At 38.9% G+C, this 15,263-nt stretch overlaps 1 protein-coding gene across 6 annotated transcripts in view; it reads left to right on the top strand.

Moving 5' to 3' along the window:
* The window catches only part of pleca (plectin a), a 327,839-nt gene that overhangs the window by 228,254 nt on the left and 84,322 nt on the right, over positions 1 to 15,263 (top strand). For all 6 annotated transcript variants that reach the window (XM_060942675.1, XM_060942674.1, XM_060942678.1 and 3 more), the window contains one exon: positions 12,550 to 12,639. In XM_060942675.1, the coding sequence (XP_060798658.1) occupies positions 12,550 to 12,639 (90 nt within the window). The remainder of the gene's footprint in view (positions 1 to 12,549; positions 12,640 to 15,263) is intronic.

Here is a 15,263-nt window from a genome sequence, read left to right as displayed (position 1 = left end):
GTAGTTTTCACGAACAACATCTTAGCCCAAGTAGTCCTTTAATTTGCGAGAGACCTGGACCACTTGTTCAAAACAAAGAGCGACTCGCTCGCTGCTGAATACACAGAATGAGCATGCGCCTCCGAGGGACTCGCACAGTCAACGGGGGAAACTGGTGTCGAATCTGCTGATGGTGTTCAATTATTTTTCTTGTACATTGCAAGTACCATAGACATATAAACATAGACGCCGCATTGAGCTGGTGGCCCGTTGCTGGGATACGTCAGAGTGTCCGACGTATTGGATGTGGCAAATCACTGATTCCTTCACATTCAGAAAGGTTAAAAACATTCATCATACGTTCAAAAATGTTCATCATAGACTATGTTCAGACTGCACCCTGAAACGACCCATATCCGATTTTTTTGCCCATATGCGACCTGTATCCGATTTGTTATTGACAATCTGAACGACACGGATCCGATTTTTTCACATGCGACCCAGGCGGCTTGGATATGTGGTCCTAGTTCCGATGCATATCCGTTATTTGCACATGCGACTGCAGTCTGACCGGACAGGTCGCATTCATGCGACCTACACGTCATCAACAAGAGACAAACGTCACTATTCTGCGTTGGCTAATCCCGCCTCTTTGGTGGAAAACAACAACATTTGTACAGTTTTCAGAATTTAAATAGACTTTTATAGAATTGATCAAGCTAATGGTGGATTTGGTAGGGACCTGGATGTTGTTCTGTTAGCCTGATTAAATAAAACAGTTTCTATAACTGATTTATAACTTAAACCATCCTGTATTACAAGATTATAAGATTGTTCTGGAAATTTCCAGTAATTTGACACCTTCGGTCTCATTAGTCTGCTGCCCACATTAATCAGATTATTGTGTGAGTTCCGCCACTGCCACAAAAACCACATCGCCAGGTCTCGCCTCATCTCCATAACAAACTGCACTGGTGTTTCTGCACCTTGAGCCAGCGCTGAGAGAAGTTGCAGAATTCAGCTGGCTATAAACAATCTAAATAAATATTTATAAAAATGTAGAAAAAGTTTATTAATATGACGAAATAAATATGTGCAAATTATTAAGCCTGAATTAAGAGTTTGGTAATACAGCGGCCGTATCCCAAATGACTGCCTACTGAAGCTCGAGTGCACTATATAGAGTTTAAAAATCCATTACTTCCTAGTAACATGTAGTGCACTTATATAGAAATTAGAGAGACATTTAGGAGTCAACCCTCGTTACCAGGCTACACGTTTTCATTTCAGTTCAGAAACAAAAACGCACACGAGACCTCACACTTTAACACTAACCAGATAATTAAACAAACAAACAAACAAACAAAAATCATTAAACTTGAAGAGTGTGCTTTTTTTTTGTTTACGTATTACGTAGATGTGCTTATTACGTGTCAATTTGCGCATGCGGGACACTTTTGGGTCGTTTTCCGTTCATATTGGAGATCGCATACAAGTCTCATATAATTGGTAATGTGAACGGCCTAACAAAAAAAATCGGATTTCACAACAAATCGGATATGGGTCGTTTCAGGTTGCAGTCTGAACATAGTGATAGTGTGGCACTGTATTATCTAATTCTCACTGCTTATAACTATACACCTACCCGGTGGAGATGAGCTGGGAAACTGAAGACTGAAGGAACAGCTCCCTCTCTGATCCTGACTGTCTGACCTGTTCTGTCAAAATCCTCCGTTCTGAAGTGTTCACTGCAGAGCATGGATGACGGAGTAGCAGAAAACCCTTCCCGTCGCACAGCTGTCTCCCACTGCTTTTTCATGTCTTTATTTTTGGGAAACCTACATAGTATGTGAAAAGTTAGCTAAGCAACTAACAACAATCAGCGTAGTTACGAAGGAAATACTTCGTTGTTTGGAGACAGGTTTCACCGAGCGGCTATTATGCGCAAGACTTCATATTAGCCACAAAGTCAGAAAAATCTGTTCGTAAAATTACGTTATAATGACCAAATACAATGAAAAGTATTTTTCCAGTCTCACCTGTGAAAGGTAATTCCATGTGATACCATTTGGACGATAAACCTGTTGGTACAGTTAAACGCAGCACATAAATGAGGCATCTTTATTCTCGGCTACTGTCTAGACGCTATACCAGAGACGGTTGAAGAATCTCCACTTTGCCACATCCAATATGGCGGCGAGGATAACATATGATTCTACGCAGAAGGTGGCGTCTATGTTTATATGTCTATGGCAAGTACATCGAGTTAATTATTAAATAGATTATGCGGAAAACATTATGAATATATTTCAATATGTTATGGAATTACATATGGATATCAGAATGTCACATTTATATTGCCACATTTGAATCAAATTTAACTCCATTAGGCGAGTGATTAACTAATTTAGTGTCCTAAATGAGACACGTTTCTGCACCTCTAACATTGTGTGTGTGTGAGAGAGAGGTTTTGATCTCTCTCTCTCTCTCTCTCTCTCTCTCTCTCTCTCTCTCTTTGTGCGTGCGTGTACTTATAAGGGAGAACATTGCCCACTCTGAAATGAGCGAGCCCGGGGAACACATTTACCTAATTATTTAGCTTATTATTAGCTCATTCTTTCATGTGAACGTTTGTTCATTTAATTAAAAACACGCTTGGAATTTAAAAAAAAAATGCCAAAACATGTAAAATAGTTTCATTAATTAATTCCCACATTATATATGTAATGCTTCCAGATAATACTATACATTTATCTTATTTTAAACACTTTATATTTCATTAGATTTTGGTTAAAAATGAACGCCATGTGACCTTATCGACTGGATTTGGCAACTACTAATGCCTTCAGCAACGACAATACGATTGCCTTTAGCAACTACTAATGCCTAAATCGGGGACACGCACTGCAAAGACGCTCTTCGTCCTGTTGCTCTTTAGACTCCTTCTTACGAGTGAGTTTGGGAAAACCACGTACAGAGACAACGTTCGTTGCTTAAGAGAGTCTCTCAACTTGCTCTTTAGCTCTAAAGGGCAACGTTATCGGGAAACCTACCCCAGATTAGTCATTCCGGCCTTTTCCTGTAAGCAGTTAGGCCGTTGTAAGAGAATCCTTTCCATCTGTATCCAATTATATCTTAACAGATACCTTTTATAGTTCTGGCTCTCCTCAGTGACACGGCCAAATGACCTGGTAGCTGTTTAGACACCGAGACATTTTAGATTTCAGATACTCAAAGCCTTAACGCATACAAAGTTTTAGAAAAACAGTGCAAATTTCAGGAGCCCTTAATAACAACCTCACCCTATAATTCATTTATCAATAATTAGTAGATTAAAGAAATGATTATTATAAATTATTACAAAGCATTTGTACACTATTGCTAAAGACGGAAGTACTTGGGCAAACTTATAAATATTGTTTTACTAATGACCTTAAGTATAATAATAATAATAATAATAATAATTTAAAGCCTAACTTCATTCTTACTTTCCAAGTACATTTTATTTATTTATTTATTTCCTCAACCTATTAATAAAACCGATATGATAAAAATGATGAAGAAAATATTTTATCTTCATGATAAAATGCATTATTTAACCTAGTAAAATAATAATTTTATTAATCTCTTATACATAGATATATTTAATAATCTAAAATTTGGCTGGATATACAGTATATATAATAAAACTAATATAAAAATATGAAATTGTGTTAAGGAGAAAAAAAAGAAATCTGAATATGTAAATATAGAAAAAACAGAAATCTAAATATGTGAATATAAAAAAAAATCAAAACCTATCCTAATTTGAGTTTTTAAAAAGTAAAAAAAGAGAAAATAAATAGCTTCAAGTTCTTCCCGCGACCATATTCTCTAGTGTAATGTCTGCATTATTAATATCTAATGTCCTAATTGTTCTTGATCCTCTCAGACATAGTAGAGCCGAGCACAGGATTGCGAAGGAGACTTTTGCTCTCAGCCATATTTAACCTAGTTAATGTTTATTATTTATATATTAACATTTACATAAATGAGGACTAAATAGTGCTTCTTTTCGATCAAGCTTCAGTGAATACTGTAAAATATCTAATACGTGATTTCATTTGACCTTAACCTCGGATAACCTCGGATCAGCTTCGAGCTTGGTCACTCATTCCAAGCATATCTCAAATCTCCACTGCCAATTCCCAAGGTAGCAGCTATTAACACTTGCTGCCAACCCACTCCAACAGCGCGTTCCTGTTCACTCCAAGGTACCCGGGTGTAGGTGGAGTGTCAGGGAAGGATCTGAACCACTTATCAAGTTCTGTCTTGAACCTCGTCAGGGTAGGGATCGACTTGATGTTTGCTGGCACCACATTGTAGGGAGATTTATAAATATCCTTATGAATACTGTAATAAAAGGTTTATTAATGGGCCTGAATTGAATAAAATATACCCATGTTCATGAAAGAACATTTTCTCTTTGTCTTGTAAATGCACTTGAAGGAAAGGTCATTATAAAAGTTATATATTTGGTGAAATTCTGTGTTAAATTTTTAACCAGTGTTAAAGACTAATGTTAAATTTGATCGATTTTGTTAAGTAGCTTGCACCCAGGTTTGAATAATTTAATCAGTAATTAACACACAGTCTGTTAATGACTTACTATGTCCACATTATAATCTGAGAATTTTATGATGCGTTACCAAAATGCCTGTCTGTTTAATTTCTTTTCAGGAGAAAATTATTAGTATTATTAATGGATAATTATTGATCATTGTATGAAGTTACAAGGCACCGGTACACTCTGTCTGCATTCCTCACTGTAGGTTCTTATTATTATCCCCTGCCCACACTTCGTTTGGGCGGGGGATATAGAAACAGGTTCCATCCGTCAGTCCGGCTGTCCATCCATCTGGTCACGTTTTTGTTTCCGGGCCATATCTTTAAAACTACTGAAGATATCTTCATGAAACTTTGTATACATATCAAGCAACATGTGATCTGGTACCTTTTGCTATTTTGGATTTTTGAAAAAAAAAAAGTATTTTTCAAATTTTTACATTAAAAAAAATAGATTTTGATTTAGTTTCTAAGAGCAATGTTTTGTTTCCGGAGCATATATCCAAAACTATTCATGATACGGATTTGAAACTTGGTATACATGTTAACAACGTGATGTAGAGATCTTGCAGTCACGTGACCAGAATGTAAACAGCCGCCATCTTGTCGGTAAAAAACACAGCTGAATACTGCTGCACTCGTATACAAAATGGATCAATTTCAACTGACGGACTACACGGCTCATTTTTCTAATGAACAGATAATTAGATAGATATATGTCTAAAATAAACGACCTACAGATTAGTGACCCTTATCGCTTACCGGACGTAGTTTTCACGACCATGTCAGTGGATATTGAAATGCCAGAGGTGGAATACCCAGACATGTATAATTACCTCATCAACTTTCCCTCACTGTTCAGTGGTGAAGCACTGCGTGCTTATAAATCTCTGGACAGTTATCTTTACAGAAATTCAGGATTTGTCAGCCGCCCTCAGATGTGGCATCTTGTAAACAAGATAATAACAATCCTCATTGGACGGGTAAGTCACTTAAGTATTACTAGTACTGATACTAGATATATCAGTAGTATCTAGTATAGCACTGACCAGCCGATTATAGAATAGAATAAGGTAATTCCAGCTGTAATTCCAAATCGTCCGTCTTGTTTACCATGGATCTGGCGTTGGAGAGGTAGAGGCTTGGCAGTGAAGATTTGAGTGGCTGTTTTCTGAGCTTAGTCAACAGGCCGGCTCTGCAGCCTCGCTTTTGCTTCCTCTCCCGACGCCACCTCCTTCGCCTGCCAGACCCGATAACAATCCACGGAGACCCCACTGGTCTCACTATCTCGTCCGGAATGTTGTGCATGCGATGGAAATCGCTACAAACCGTCATTTTCTGCTGGAAACCAATGTCCAGTAAGTCCATACGGTTGTAGTGGATATTGAAGTCTGGTACAGACGAACAACACGCAAAAATACACACAAAAAACATAAAAAACGTGCACAGGTAGGGAGAGCCTGTAGCCGCAGCCGTTGTAGTAGAATTGTATATAGTAGGTTTTCCAGAAGAAAAGGTAGAAGTAGAACTAGAAGTAGAAGGCGTAAATATGGCGTTTGACCGACAAGATGGCGTCTGTTACAATCTGGATCGGCTGTGACGTCACATGCAAGATCACTGTAGATGTGCCTTTTCATACTAAGAAATTTTGAGAAATTTAAATTTTTCATGTTTCCATGGAAACAATTTCAGACTTAGTCTCTCAGGTTAGTCTTAGGGGTAGGTTTTGTTTCCGGAGCAGAACTTGAAAACTGAGTGGTATGGTCTGGAAAGTTGGTATAAGTGTTGATTAAGTAATGTATATGTGCCTTTTGATACTAAGAAATGCGAGAAATTTTTTAGCTCACCTGGACCAAAGGTCTGATGGGCTTATGCCATGGGCTGCTGAGGTCAGTGTAAAGAGGTAGGGTTGGTTTCCTGCAGCAGAACTTGAAAAATGTGACAAATAATATCTTGAAACTTGGTATATAGTTGGTATATAGGGCAGGGGATATAGATGACTGTCTTCTTGTTACATTTGTCATATCTTTAGTCTCATAAATCCCAATCTCCCAATATGCTCTTACTCATGTGTTATGCACATATCTCTCTCTTTCTCTCTCTTTCCTTTTCTCTGTCTCTTCATTACAATCTCTCCTTTTTCCGTCTCCATCCATCCCCGTCAGCATTGGAAAGCCGAGGTAGGTCGAGTGTTTGAGCCGAGTGCTGACTGAACCTCATCTGCATGGATTGTGATTAGTCTCATACACCTAAAGCTCACACATCTCCCTCTTGTGTTGTTCCGTATTCACTGCTTAGGCCTCTTTGCAGGAGAAACAGGTGTTAGAGTGTTTATATAGTAACTTTCGACCCCTTACAGATTAGTCTAAACCACTTGGAGTGACAAATTTTCATTTAAAAACTAAATATAACATCAAATCAAAGATAAGTCAGTCATCTGAGGATAAATCTGAGTAATGATGCTCCGTTATAATATCGGTGCAATCAGATCAACTCTTTCTTCTGCAGGAGGCTTTTAGCATTCAATAGAAACAGGCTTTGACAGGAAATGTTTCAGTTGAGTTTTTATTTATTTTTTCCCCCCTGTGAGTTTACTGACACCAAATAGTAAAAATAGATGCAAGTTATTAACACACTCTTTCGGTTGATTTGCTGTGCTGTGTTTTGCCTTAAATCTGTGAACAGACAGACTTGCGACCTGCTGGTTATTCAACTGCTGACTGTTTTCATTTGATCTGAGCAGCGTGACCTTTCTGGTTATGAGTGGTTCATGATAAGAGTATAAATATTAACCCATGCAACCTTCAGGCCATAGATTCATCACAATGGACTGTCAATATTTTACATCATCACCACCATCTAAGTTCCTTGAAATTAAATTGTTCTGCACTTATCTGGACAGAAATGTTAGTCTAAGGAAGTTTCAACCAGAAATTCATCAGGAAAAAATTGATGAGAGTTTAATGACAGTATATTTATTAACCCAAGTTACCTTTAGGCCATGAGTTCCTGAGAACTGAATTTTGAAGTATTTCCATAGTCTTGGGCCACTGTTTATTAGAAGACTTCCTCTCTTTCTCATATAATCAATTATTCCACGAAAGCAAGTCGTACATGAGCTGATAGCCGACAAGGTGCGTAGCACCAGAGGTGGACGAAGTACCCAACTTCATTACTTAAGTCAAAGTACAGATCCTGCTGGTCAGATGTTACTCCGATACAAGTGAAAGTTGTACACTCAAATTTTTACTTAAGTTAAAGTACTGAAGTACTTGCTTTTAAAAATACTTAAGTATTAAAAGTACATTTTCTGTCAACGCATCTGTGGTTGGTTGAAGAGAGCAACTGGACTTGCTTGAAGATTCTTGAAAATGTTTCGCCTCTCATCCTAAAGGCATCCTCAGTTCTGTCTGACTAATAGGGAGTATCCAGTATTTATCCTCTCATGGATCATCATAGAATCCGAATCAGAATGCTGATGGCTGCATTGTAGGTGGCTGATAAAAGATGTCATAGACCCCCACCTCTGTTCAGTGATGGTCGTTCCAGGTTGACAAAAATGAACGATCCTCTCTGGCTAAGATGTCTGCCAGTTTTCTGGAAGTCTTCTCATACTCCCGCACCAGTCGAAGGGATCTCATCCCAAAGTGCATAGAAACATATCTGTGAAGAATCTCAGTCATCCAGGTACATAGTAATCTGTGGTTGGTTGAAGAGAGCAACTGGACTTGCTTGAAGATTCTTGAAAATGTTTCGCCTCTCATCCTAAAGGCATCCTCAGTTCTGTCTGACTAATAGGGAGTATCCAGTATTTATCCTCTCATGGATCATCATAGAATCCGAATCAGAATGCTGATGGCTGTATTGTAGGTGACTGATAAAAGATGTCATAGACCCCCACCTCTGTTCAATGATGGTCATTCCAGGTTGACTTCCAGAAAACTGGCAGACATCTTAGCCAGAGTGGATCGTTCATTTTTGTCAACCATTTTGGAACGACCATCATTGAACAGAGGTGGGTGTCTATGACATCTTTTATCAGCCACCTACAATGCAGCCATCAGCATTCTGATTCGGATTCTATGATGATCCATGAGAGGATAAATACTGGATACTCCCTATTAGTCAGACAGAACTGAGAAAGCCTTTAGGATGAGAGGCGAAACTTTTTCAAGAATCTTCAAGCAAGTCCAGTTGCTCTCTTCAACCAACCACAGATTACTATGTACCTGGATGACTGAGATTCTTCACAGATCTGTTAACGCATTGTTGTATTATTGCCACAACGCTTACAAAACCTAATGCCGTTACCAAAGACAGAAATGTGAATTCACAAAATGAACGCATGCTGTGCCATCATGGTGGTTTAACGTCAAGCTAGCTAGTCAGTGAAGCTCCACCTGACATGCTAGCAAACTCTTTTCAAACTCAAAATCATATTGGGTAGCTAATGCTACTAAAAAAGAAAGATTTCTACATTGTTTATTTGGCAAGATTATGCTAAAACATATTTCTGAAAGGACTTCAGATAAGTTAGCGTAACTCAGTTTTTACATGCTAACAGTGTCCAAGTTAACTAGCTCTGTGTTTAATGTTAGCTGTGGACAAGCCTACGGCAACTTGACAGGCAAATCTATAGAAAGTCCTTTGACTAACCAGACTGCACAGCTACGTTTGTAATGTTATCGCTAGCTCTAAAAGCACAGACAACTTCACTGCAAGCTTTCTCTTGGAATAAAATGTTTATATACATCAATATACTTCCGCAGGTTGGATGGCAAGTTTTTATAGGCTGTGATGTGGTTCGTTTTCGACAAACAAAGCAAGCATTTAAAACTAAACGTATCTTTAATCCTTTCAGAAAACTGAAACATGGGTTCTAGGTTTAACCATGAGTGCATGCATTCCCCAGAAGTACCACCTCCTTCCATTCTGCCATCAACTGAATTTCAAATAATGCTGTTGAGAAATAATTGAACTTGATTTTATCCAGTCTATGGACATGACCCTAATGATTACTGATAGGCTGTCTCAGTGTCACCTGTGATAAAAACCAATCGCATTTGAGAAAAAAAAAAGAAAAAAACATCCACTTTCAAAGCTGCTTCGTAGTAACGAGTAATGAGGACCTTGACAGAAATGTAGTGGACTGAAAAGTACGATATTTGCCTTTCAAATGTAGTGAAGTTAAAGTCTCATCTCATCTCATCTCATTATCTGTAGCCGCTTTATCCTGTTCTACAGGGTCGCAGGCAAGCTGGAGCCTATCCCAGCTGACTACGGGCGAAAGGCGGGGTACACCCTGGACAAGTCGCCAGGTCATCACAGGGCTGACACATAGACACAGACAACCATTCACACTCACATTCACACCTACGCTCAATTTAGAGTCACCAGTTAACCTAACCTGCATGTCTTTGGACTGTGGGGGAAACCGGAGCATCCGGAGGAAACCCACGCGGACACGGGGAGAACATGCAAACTCCACACAGAAAGGCCCTCGCCGGCCACGGGGCTCGAACCCAGGACCTTCTTGCTGTGAGGCGACAGCGCTAACCACTACACCACCGTGCTGCCCTGAAGTTAAAGTCATAAGTTTCCAAAAAAATACTCAAGTAAAATACAGATACTCAAAGTGTACTTAAGTACAGTACTCAAGTAAATGTACTTCGTTACTCTCCACCTCTGCATAGCACCGAGTTGGCTATAAGCCATGTTCAACGAGATTGAGTGGAATAACTGTTTTATTCTATCCACATTCACTGGATTTTTAGAAACGGAGCATTTTTATTTTTTGCAAATTCGATAAATAAAAACTTTACACAAAACGTCTGACAAAATCATTTCTGCTTAGGCAGACTTCTTAACCTATCTGGTTTCACAAATAGACTTTAGTGTTTTTGTAGAAAGTGTCGTCTTGCTGTCGTGTCGAGGTATAGAATAGCTTTACACGTTTATTTACTACTTCCTTGGACATTTCAGTTATGTAATTTTCAAAGTTCTTTGAGCTTTTGAACCAGTCTAAAAAAAAAATTCAGCAAATTTTAATGCTTAAAGATGAAGAATGTAAACAAACAGGCAAAGTGACAATAGCAATTTGTGAAAAATGCGATCATTCTTGAAAAATAAAAACAGATATGTTCTTACAATCAAATACTTTCATTCCATATTTTGTTTTTTGGGTTTTTTTTGTATTTTTGGGGAGGGGGTTTGTTTTCGAGTAGAGTTTTTATTTCATCCTTGGTTGGTTCAGCAAAACGTGCCACCGTTTTGTTTTTCTCTACTCACGGTATATGAGCCGATAGCCTAGTAGTAGAGTAGCCAATCAGAACGTGCGATTGCTCATATCCACTGAATCTGGATAGAAATATATAGCATAAATAAAGCATAAATGCTTTTGAAAGTAATTCTGGAGGATTTATGTAAATGCATATGCCAGAGCTGATTTTTTTTTTTTTTTAAACGTAGTAGGCCTATGTAACTTTCACTCTACTTTTTAATGAGATGAGTGTGTCGTCACTGAAAACCAATTCCTTGGGAAGATGCAGATTAAAAATACAGTCTGTCCATAAAGTTCTACCCATAAACATATCTCATCTCATCTCATTATCTCTAGCCGCTTTATCCTTCTACAGGGTCGCAGGCAAGCTGCAGCCTATCCCAGCTGACTACGGGCGAAAGGCGGGGTACACCCTGGACAAGTCGCCAGGTCATCACAGGGCTGACACATAGACACAGACAACCATTCACACTCACATTCACACCTACGGTCAATTTAGAGTCACCAGTTAACCTAACCTGCATGTCTTTGGACTGTGGGGGAAACCGGAGCACCCGGAGGAAACCCACGCGGACACGGGGAGAACATGCAAACTCCACACAGAAAGGCCCTCGCCGGCCCCGGGGCTCGAACCCAGGACCTTCTTGCTGTGAGGCGACAGCGCTAACCACTACACCACCATGCTGCCCCATAAACATATTTGGTAGAAAAAAATGCATCATTCACAGGTTTCTTTAATTTTTTTTTTTTTTGGATACTTAAGGGTTCGTAACTTCTAGATGGAACCCTTTCTAATAGGGATGTACTCTTGTGTAGGTACTTTCAGGATTCTCGCAAAGGTACAACCAAAGAAAGCGTCCATTTTTGAAGAATGTACAACATAAAACCTCTAAAATCACCATGCCATTTAAAAAAAAAAAGGATCCTGCAGCATTGCTTTTTAAAAGATTAAAAAATAAACTATGAAGTTATGAAGCGCTATTAAGGCTTAATATAAGTATGCTTCAGATAGCTAGTATACATCTGACTTACCACAGCGCTGTTAAATGATAGTTGTGTTTATACAGTAGGTTAATTCATTTTCTATAACGGCAGCTCAGAGAGTAGTTCCTGTTTATATTAATGCGCTCATTCCAATAAGTTATTGTTTCTACATTAACAATGTACACAGGGACTTTAAAACAGACTTTTATAGCTGTTATAATATAAATATTATCAAGAACTAATGGATGTTCCGTTTTATGGATGCTCCACACCAGAAATTATAACTATAAACAGTTAAAATGTATGATACGTTGATCTTTAAATAATAATAAGCACAATAATGTATGTAATTATGGGGAAATTGCTGTGGTTATAAGAGGAATAAACACTTTGAGGTCGTTAAAGTAATTCTGCTTTGTATTGGGCCGCATTCATACCACTACATCGTTGATTGATTGATTGTTTTCCTATAAAAACACACCCCGTTGTGTTTTATTCCTTACTTGTAACTTATTCAATTGGAATTTTTTTAAGGTAAGGATATTTTAGGTTTAAAATGAAACTAATTCACAAAAAAAGTATCAGAAATTTGATGAACCAAACTTACTGGTACATCACAAGCGCGACACTTTGCCGCTTAACACAATATAAAAATTTGATTGACTTATTTCTTTGTCTGTACTGTGTGCCTTTATCCCCAGGCTCAGAGGCACATCACAGACCTGTACGAGGATCTGCGAGATGGCCACAGCCTCATTTCCCTGCTGGAGGTGCTCTCTGGAGAAACACTGGTGAGTCCTTTAGCACTGAAATGGAACAGTTTCCCATGGGCAAAAAAAAAAACCCAGTTAAATTAAAAAAAAAAAGATCTTGCATCAGATATGCATCCTGAAGCAAAACCTCGTTTCTGGATACCTGCTTTTGCACCTCTTTCTCCTTACTCTAGCAACACATCCTTTTAATAAACCCAATTCCTCCCTTACTCACAATAGCCGCATGATAGTCAGTATTTAACCTATACTTATTTAACCAGAGTTGTTCAATTCCCTTAACATTTTGCTCTTTCACCAAGTTTTTTTGCATGTCTTGACTTTATACGTTTGAGACCTTCAGGAACACAGAATTATGACTGCCCAGTTGAATTGCATCTACTTTCACAGGTTTTCTTGTTTTGCACATCTTTTAACGTGTTAATGTTGTGTTTTCTGCCCCTGTTTCAACTCCCTGCACTGATTTTGCCCACCCCTGACCTTTCAGTTTTCTACTTGGCTGACCTCTGCCCTAACCTTGACCCCTTTGCCTTTGCCTCTTCTCTTGCGATGCTCTTGCTGGGGTAGCCGAGGGAGCGTGATGTTGTCAGGAACTCACGGTTGGTGAGTGGGTCTAGAACCTTCCGACTTGCCTCCTCAGGGGGTCTGGCATGCGTCACTCCCAGGTGACCTGGGTTGTGCATGATGTCACTGCCTTTGTCTTGTGTCTTGGTGTGAGTGTTCTTTGCCCCTGCGCAAAAAAAAAAAACCCTCAGGTAGTTTTGGATAAGTAATAATTTATGTTTAGCCAGTCTGATCAACCAGATATTATGATCTGTGAGACTGGCTAAAGTTTGGTATGCTTTCTGGAAAGTGATATTATTATCTGTACGTTATTTAAAGATGGAGTTGAGTGAACTGGGAATCTGTAAAGTAGACAAAAAGTCCTTCAAGCCAAGCAAGGTCAATTGTTTTTGAAAAGAAACTGTATACACTTTTTAACTCGGTACCATAATACACGCTTAGAAATAGGGGTACAGTAGGAGTACGTTTCTGTCCCCTAAGGTACACTACACTATTGTACACTCTAGGGCTCATTTTTGAACCTCAAGGTAACTATTGGCCCTTTTCCACTACCCTTTTTCAGCTCACTTCAGCCCGACACGGCTCGCGTTTCGACTACCTTAGGGCAGCATGACTCAGCACCCAAAACTCGCACGGTTTTGGAGTGGGGCTGAAGCGAGCCAAACCGAGCTGAGTGGGGCTAGGGGCGTGAGGAGACACTCCCCTGTGCACTGATTGGTGAGGAGGAGTGTCCTCACATGCCCACACACGCCCCGCGAGCACGCTGGGATCTGTAAACCCGGAAGAAGAAGAATTACGAATTACGAGAATTTCTGAAGCCTTATGCGCCTCGCCTCATCTATACGCTCTTGCCAGTATCTGTTGGCGTTGTCGGTGACAACAAGCCACAGCACCAAGACCAGCAACACTAACGACTCCATGTCCTCCATGTTTATTGTTTACTATCCGGGTCGTGAGACTACCGCTTAAAAGCTCACTGATGTCACTGTTTGCGCCGCCTAACGACATCACATGACGTCCACCCACTTTCGCTAACTCCACCCAATGTGTCCACCCACTTCCAGCCAGCACGGTTCAGCGCGGTTGTAGTCGAAATGCAGCGCCAACAGCCCCACTCAGCTCGACTCAGCCCAACTCAGCACGGCATGGCTCAGCCCAACTCAGCCGCGTTGGTAGTGGAAAAGCAGCATAAGTGTACCTTTTTAGGCCCAAAAATATACATAGATATGTTCCCAAGCAGTAAATAAAGGGTACAAATACGGTAAGTACCTTAGAGGGTACTGCCCCAGTGACAAGCCATTGTAAGATACAGTAATGTACTTTATTTTCTGAAAGCATACAGTAGTAATAATAATAATAATAGCATTATTGTACTTAGTTAAAAAGTGACAGAAATGAGTCCAAAGTTTACTTGAGTTAGAGTTAAAAAGTGTATGCACTTTTAAGTACTCAAGTACTGAAATTTGAAATCAAGATCTTTCCTATCTTTTTATTTTACTGTGGTCTCACACTTGCAAATTCATAGCTATTTGCACAAGTCAATTCATATGCAAAGCTCGAAAGGTTAAGGTTAAAGGTAAGGTTGGGACAGGGTTCGCATTCATACTTTGTTTTCCTTTGGAAAAATAATCAAAATCCAATGCCATCATCCTCTCTTGTTTTGAATTATTGCACGAGATCAGATTATTATTATTATTATTATTATTAGTAGTAGTAGTAGTAGTAGTAAAGTAAGATTTCCTATATAGAAATAGGTTTCGATCTGATTGTTCATTTCAAATATAGACATTGGGATACAGAGAATTGTGATTAATTGACAAGGAAATAAAGACTATTTGAGTTTTGAATTATTTTTTAGGTTCATAGCAAGTATTTATAACTAAAGCTCTAAATGAATATTTACTAAAAGCATTTTTGACTAAGAGTACAAGCATTAATTAAAATCACGCTTATGTACTGTATAGGATCAGTTTGATATTAAAAGTAAACGGCCTTTCGATTTCATAAAATCAGTGAAATTTGGTTCCCTCTGAAATTTGGTCATTGTGATGTATGTTTATTTCTGTAATATCTATTAAAAA

Source organism: Neoarius graeffei, chromosome 16, assembly GCF_027579695.1.
Source record: "Neoarius graeffei isolate fNeoGra1 chromosome 16, fNeoGra1.pri, whole genome shotgun sequence".
NCBI lineage: Eukaryota > Metazoa > Chordata > Actinopteri > Siluriformes > Ariidae > Neoarius > Neoarius graeffei.
The sequence above is the reverse complement of the archived record's forward strand: the minus strand, read 5'-3'. Positions and strand labels throughout refer to the sequence as shown.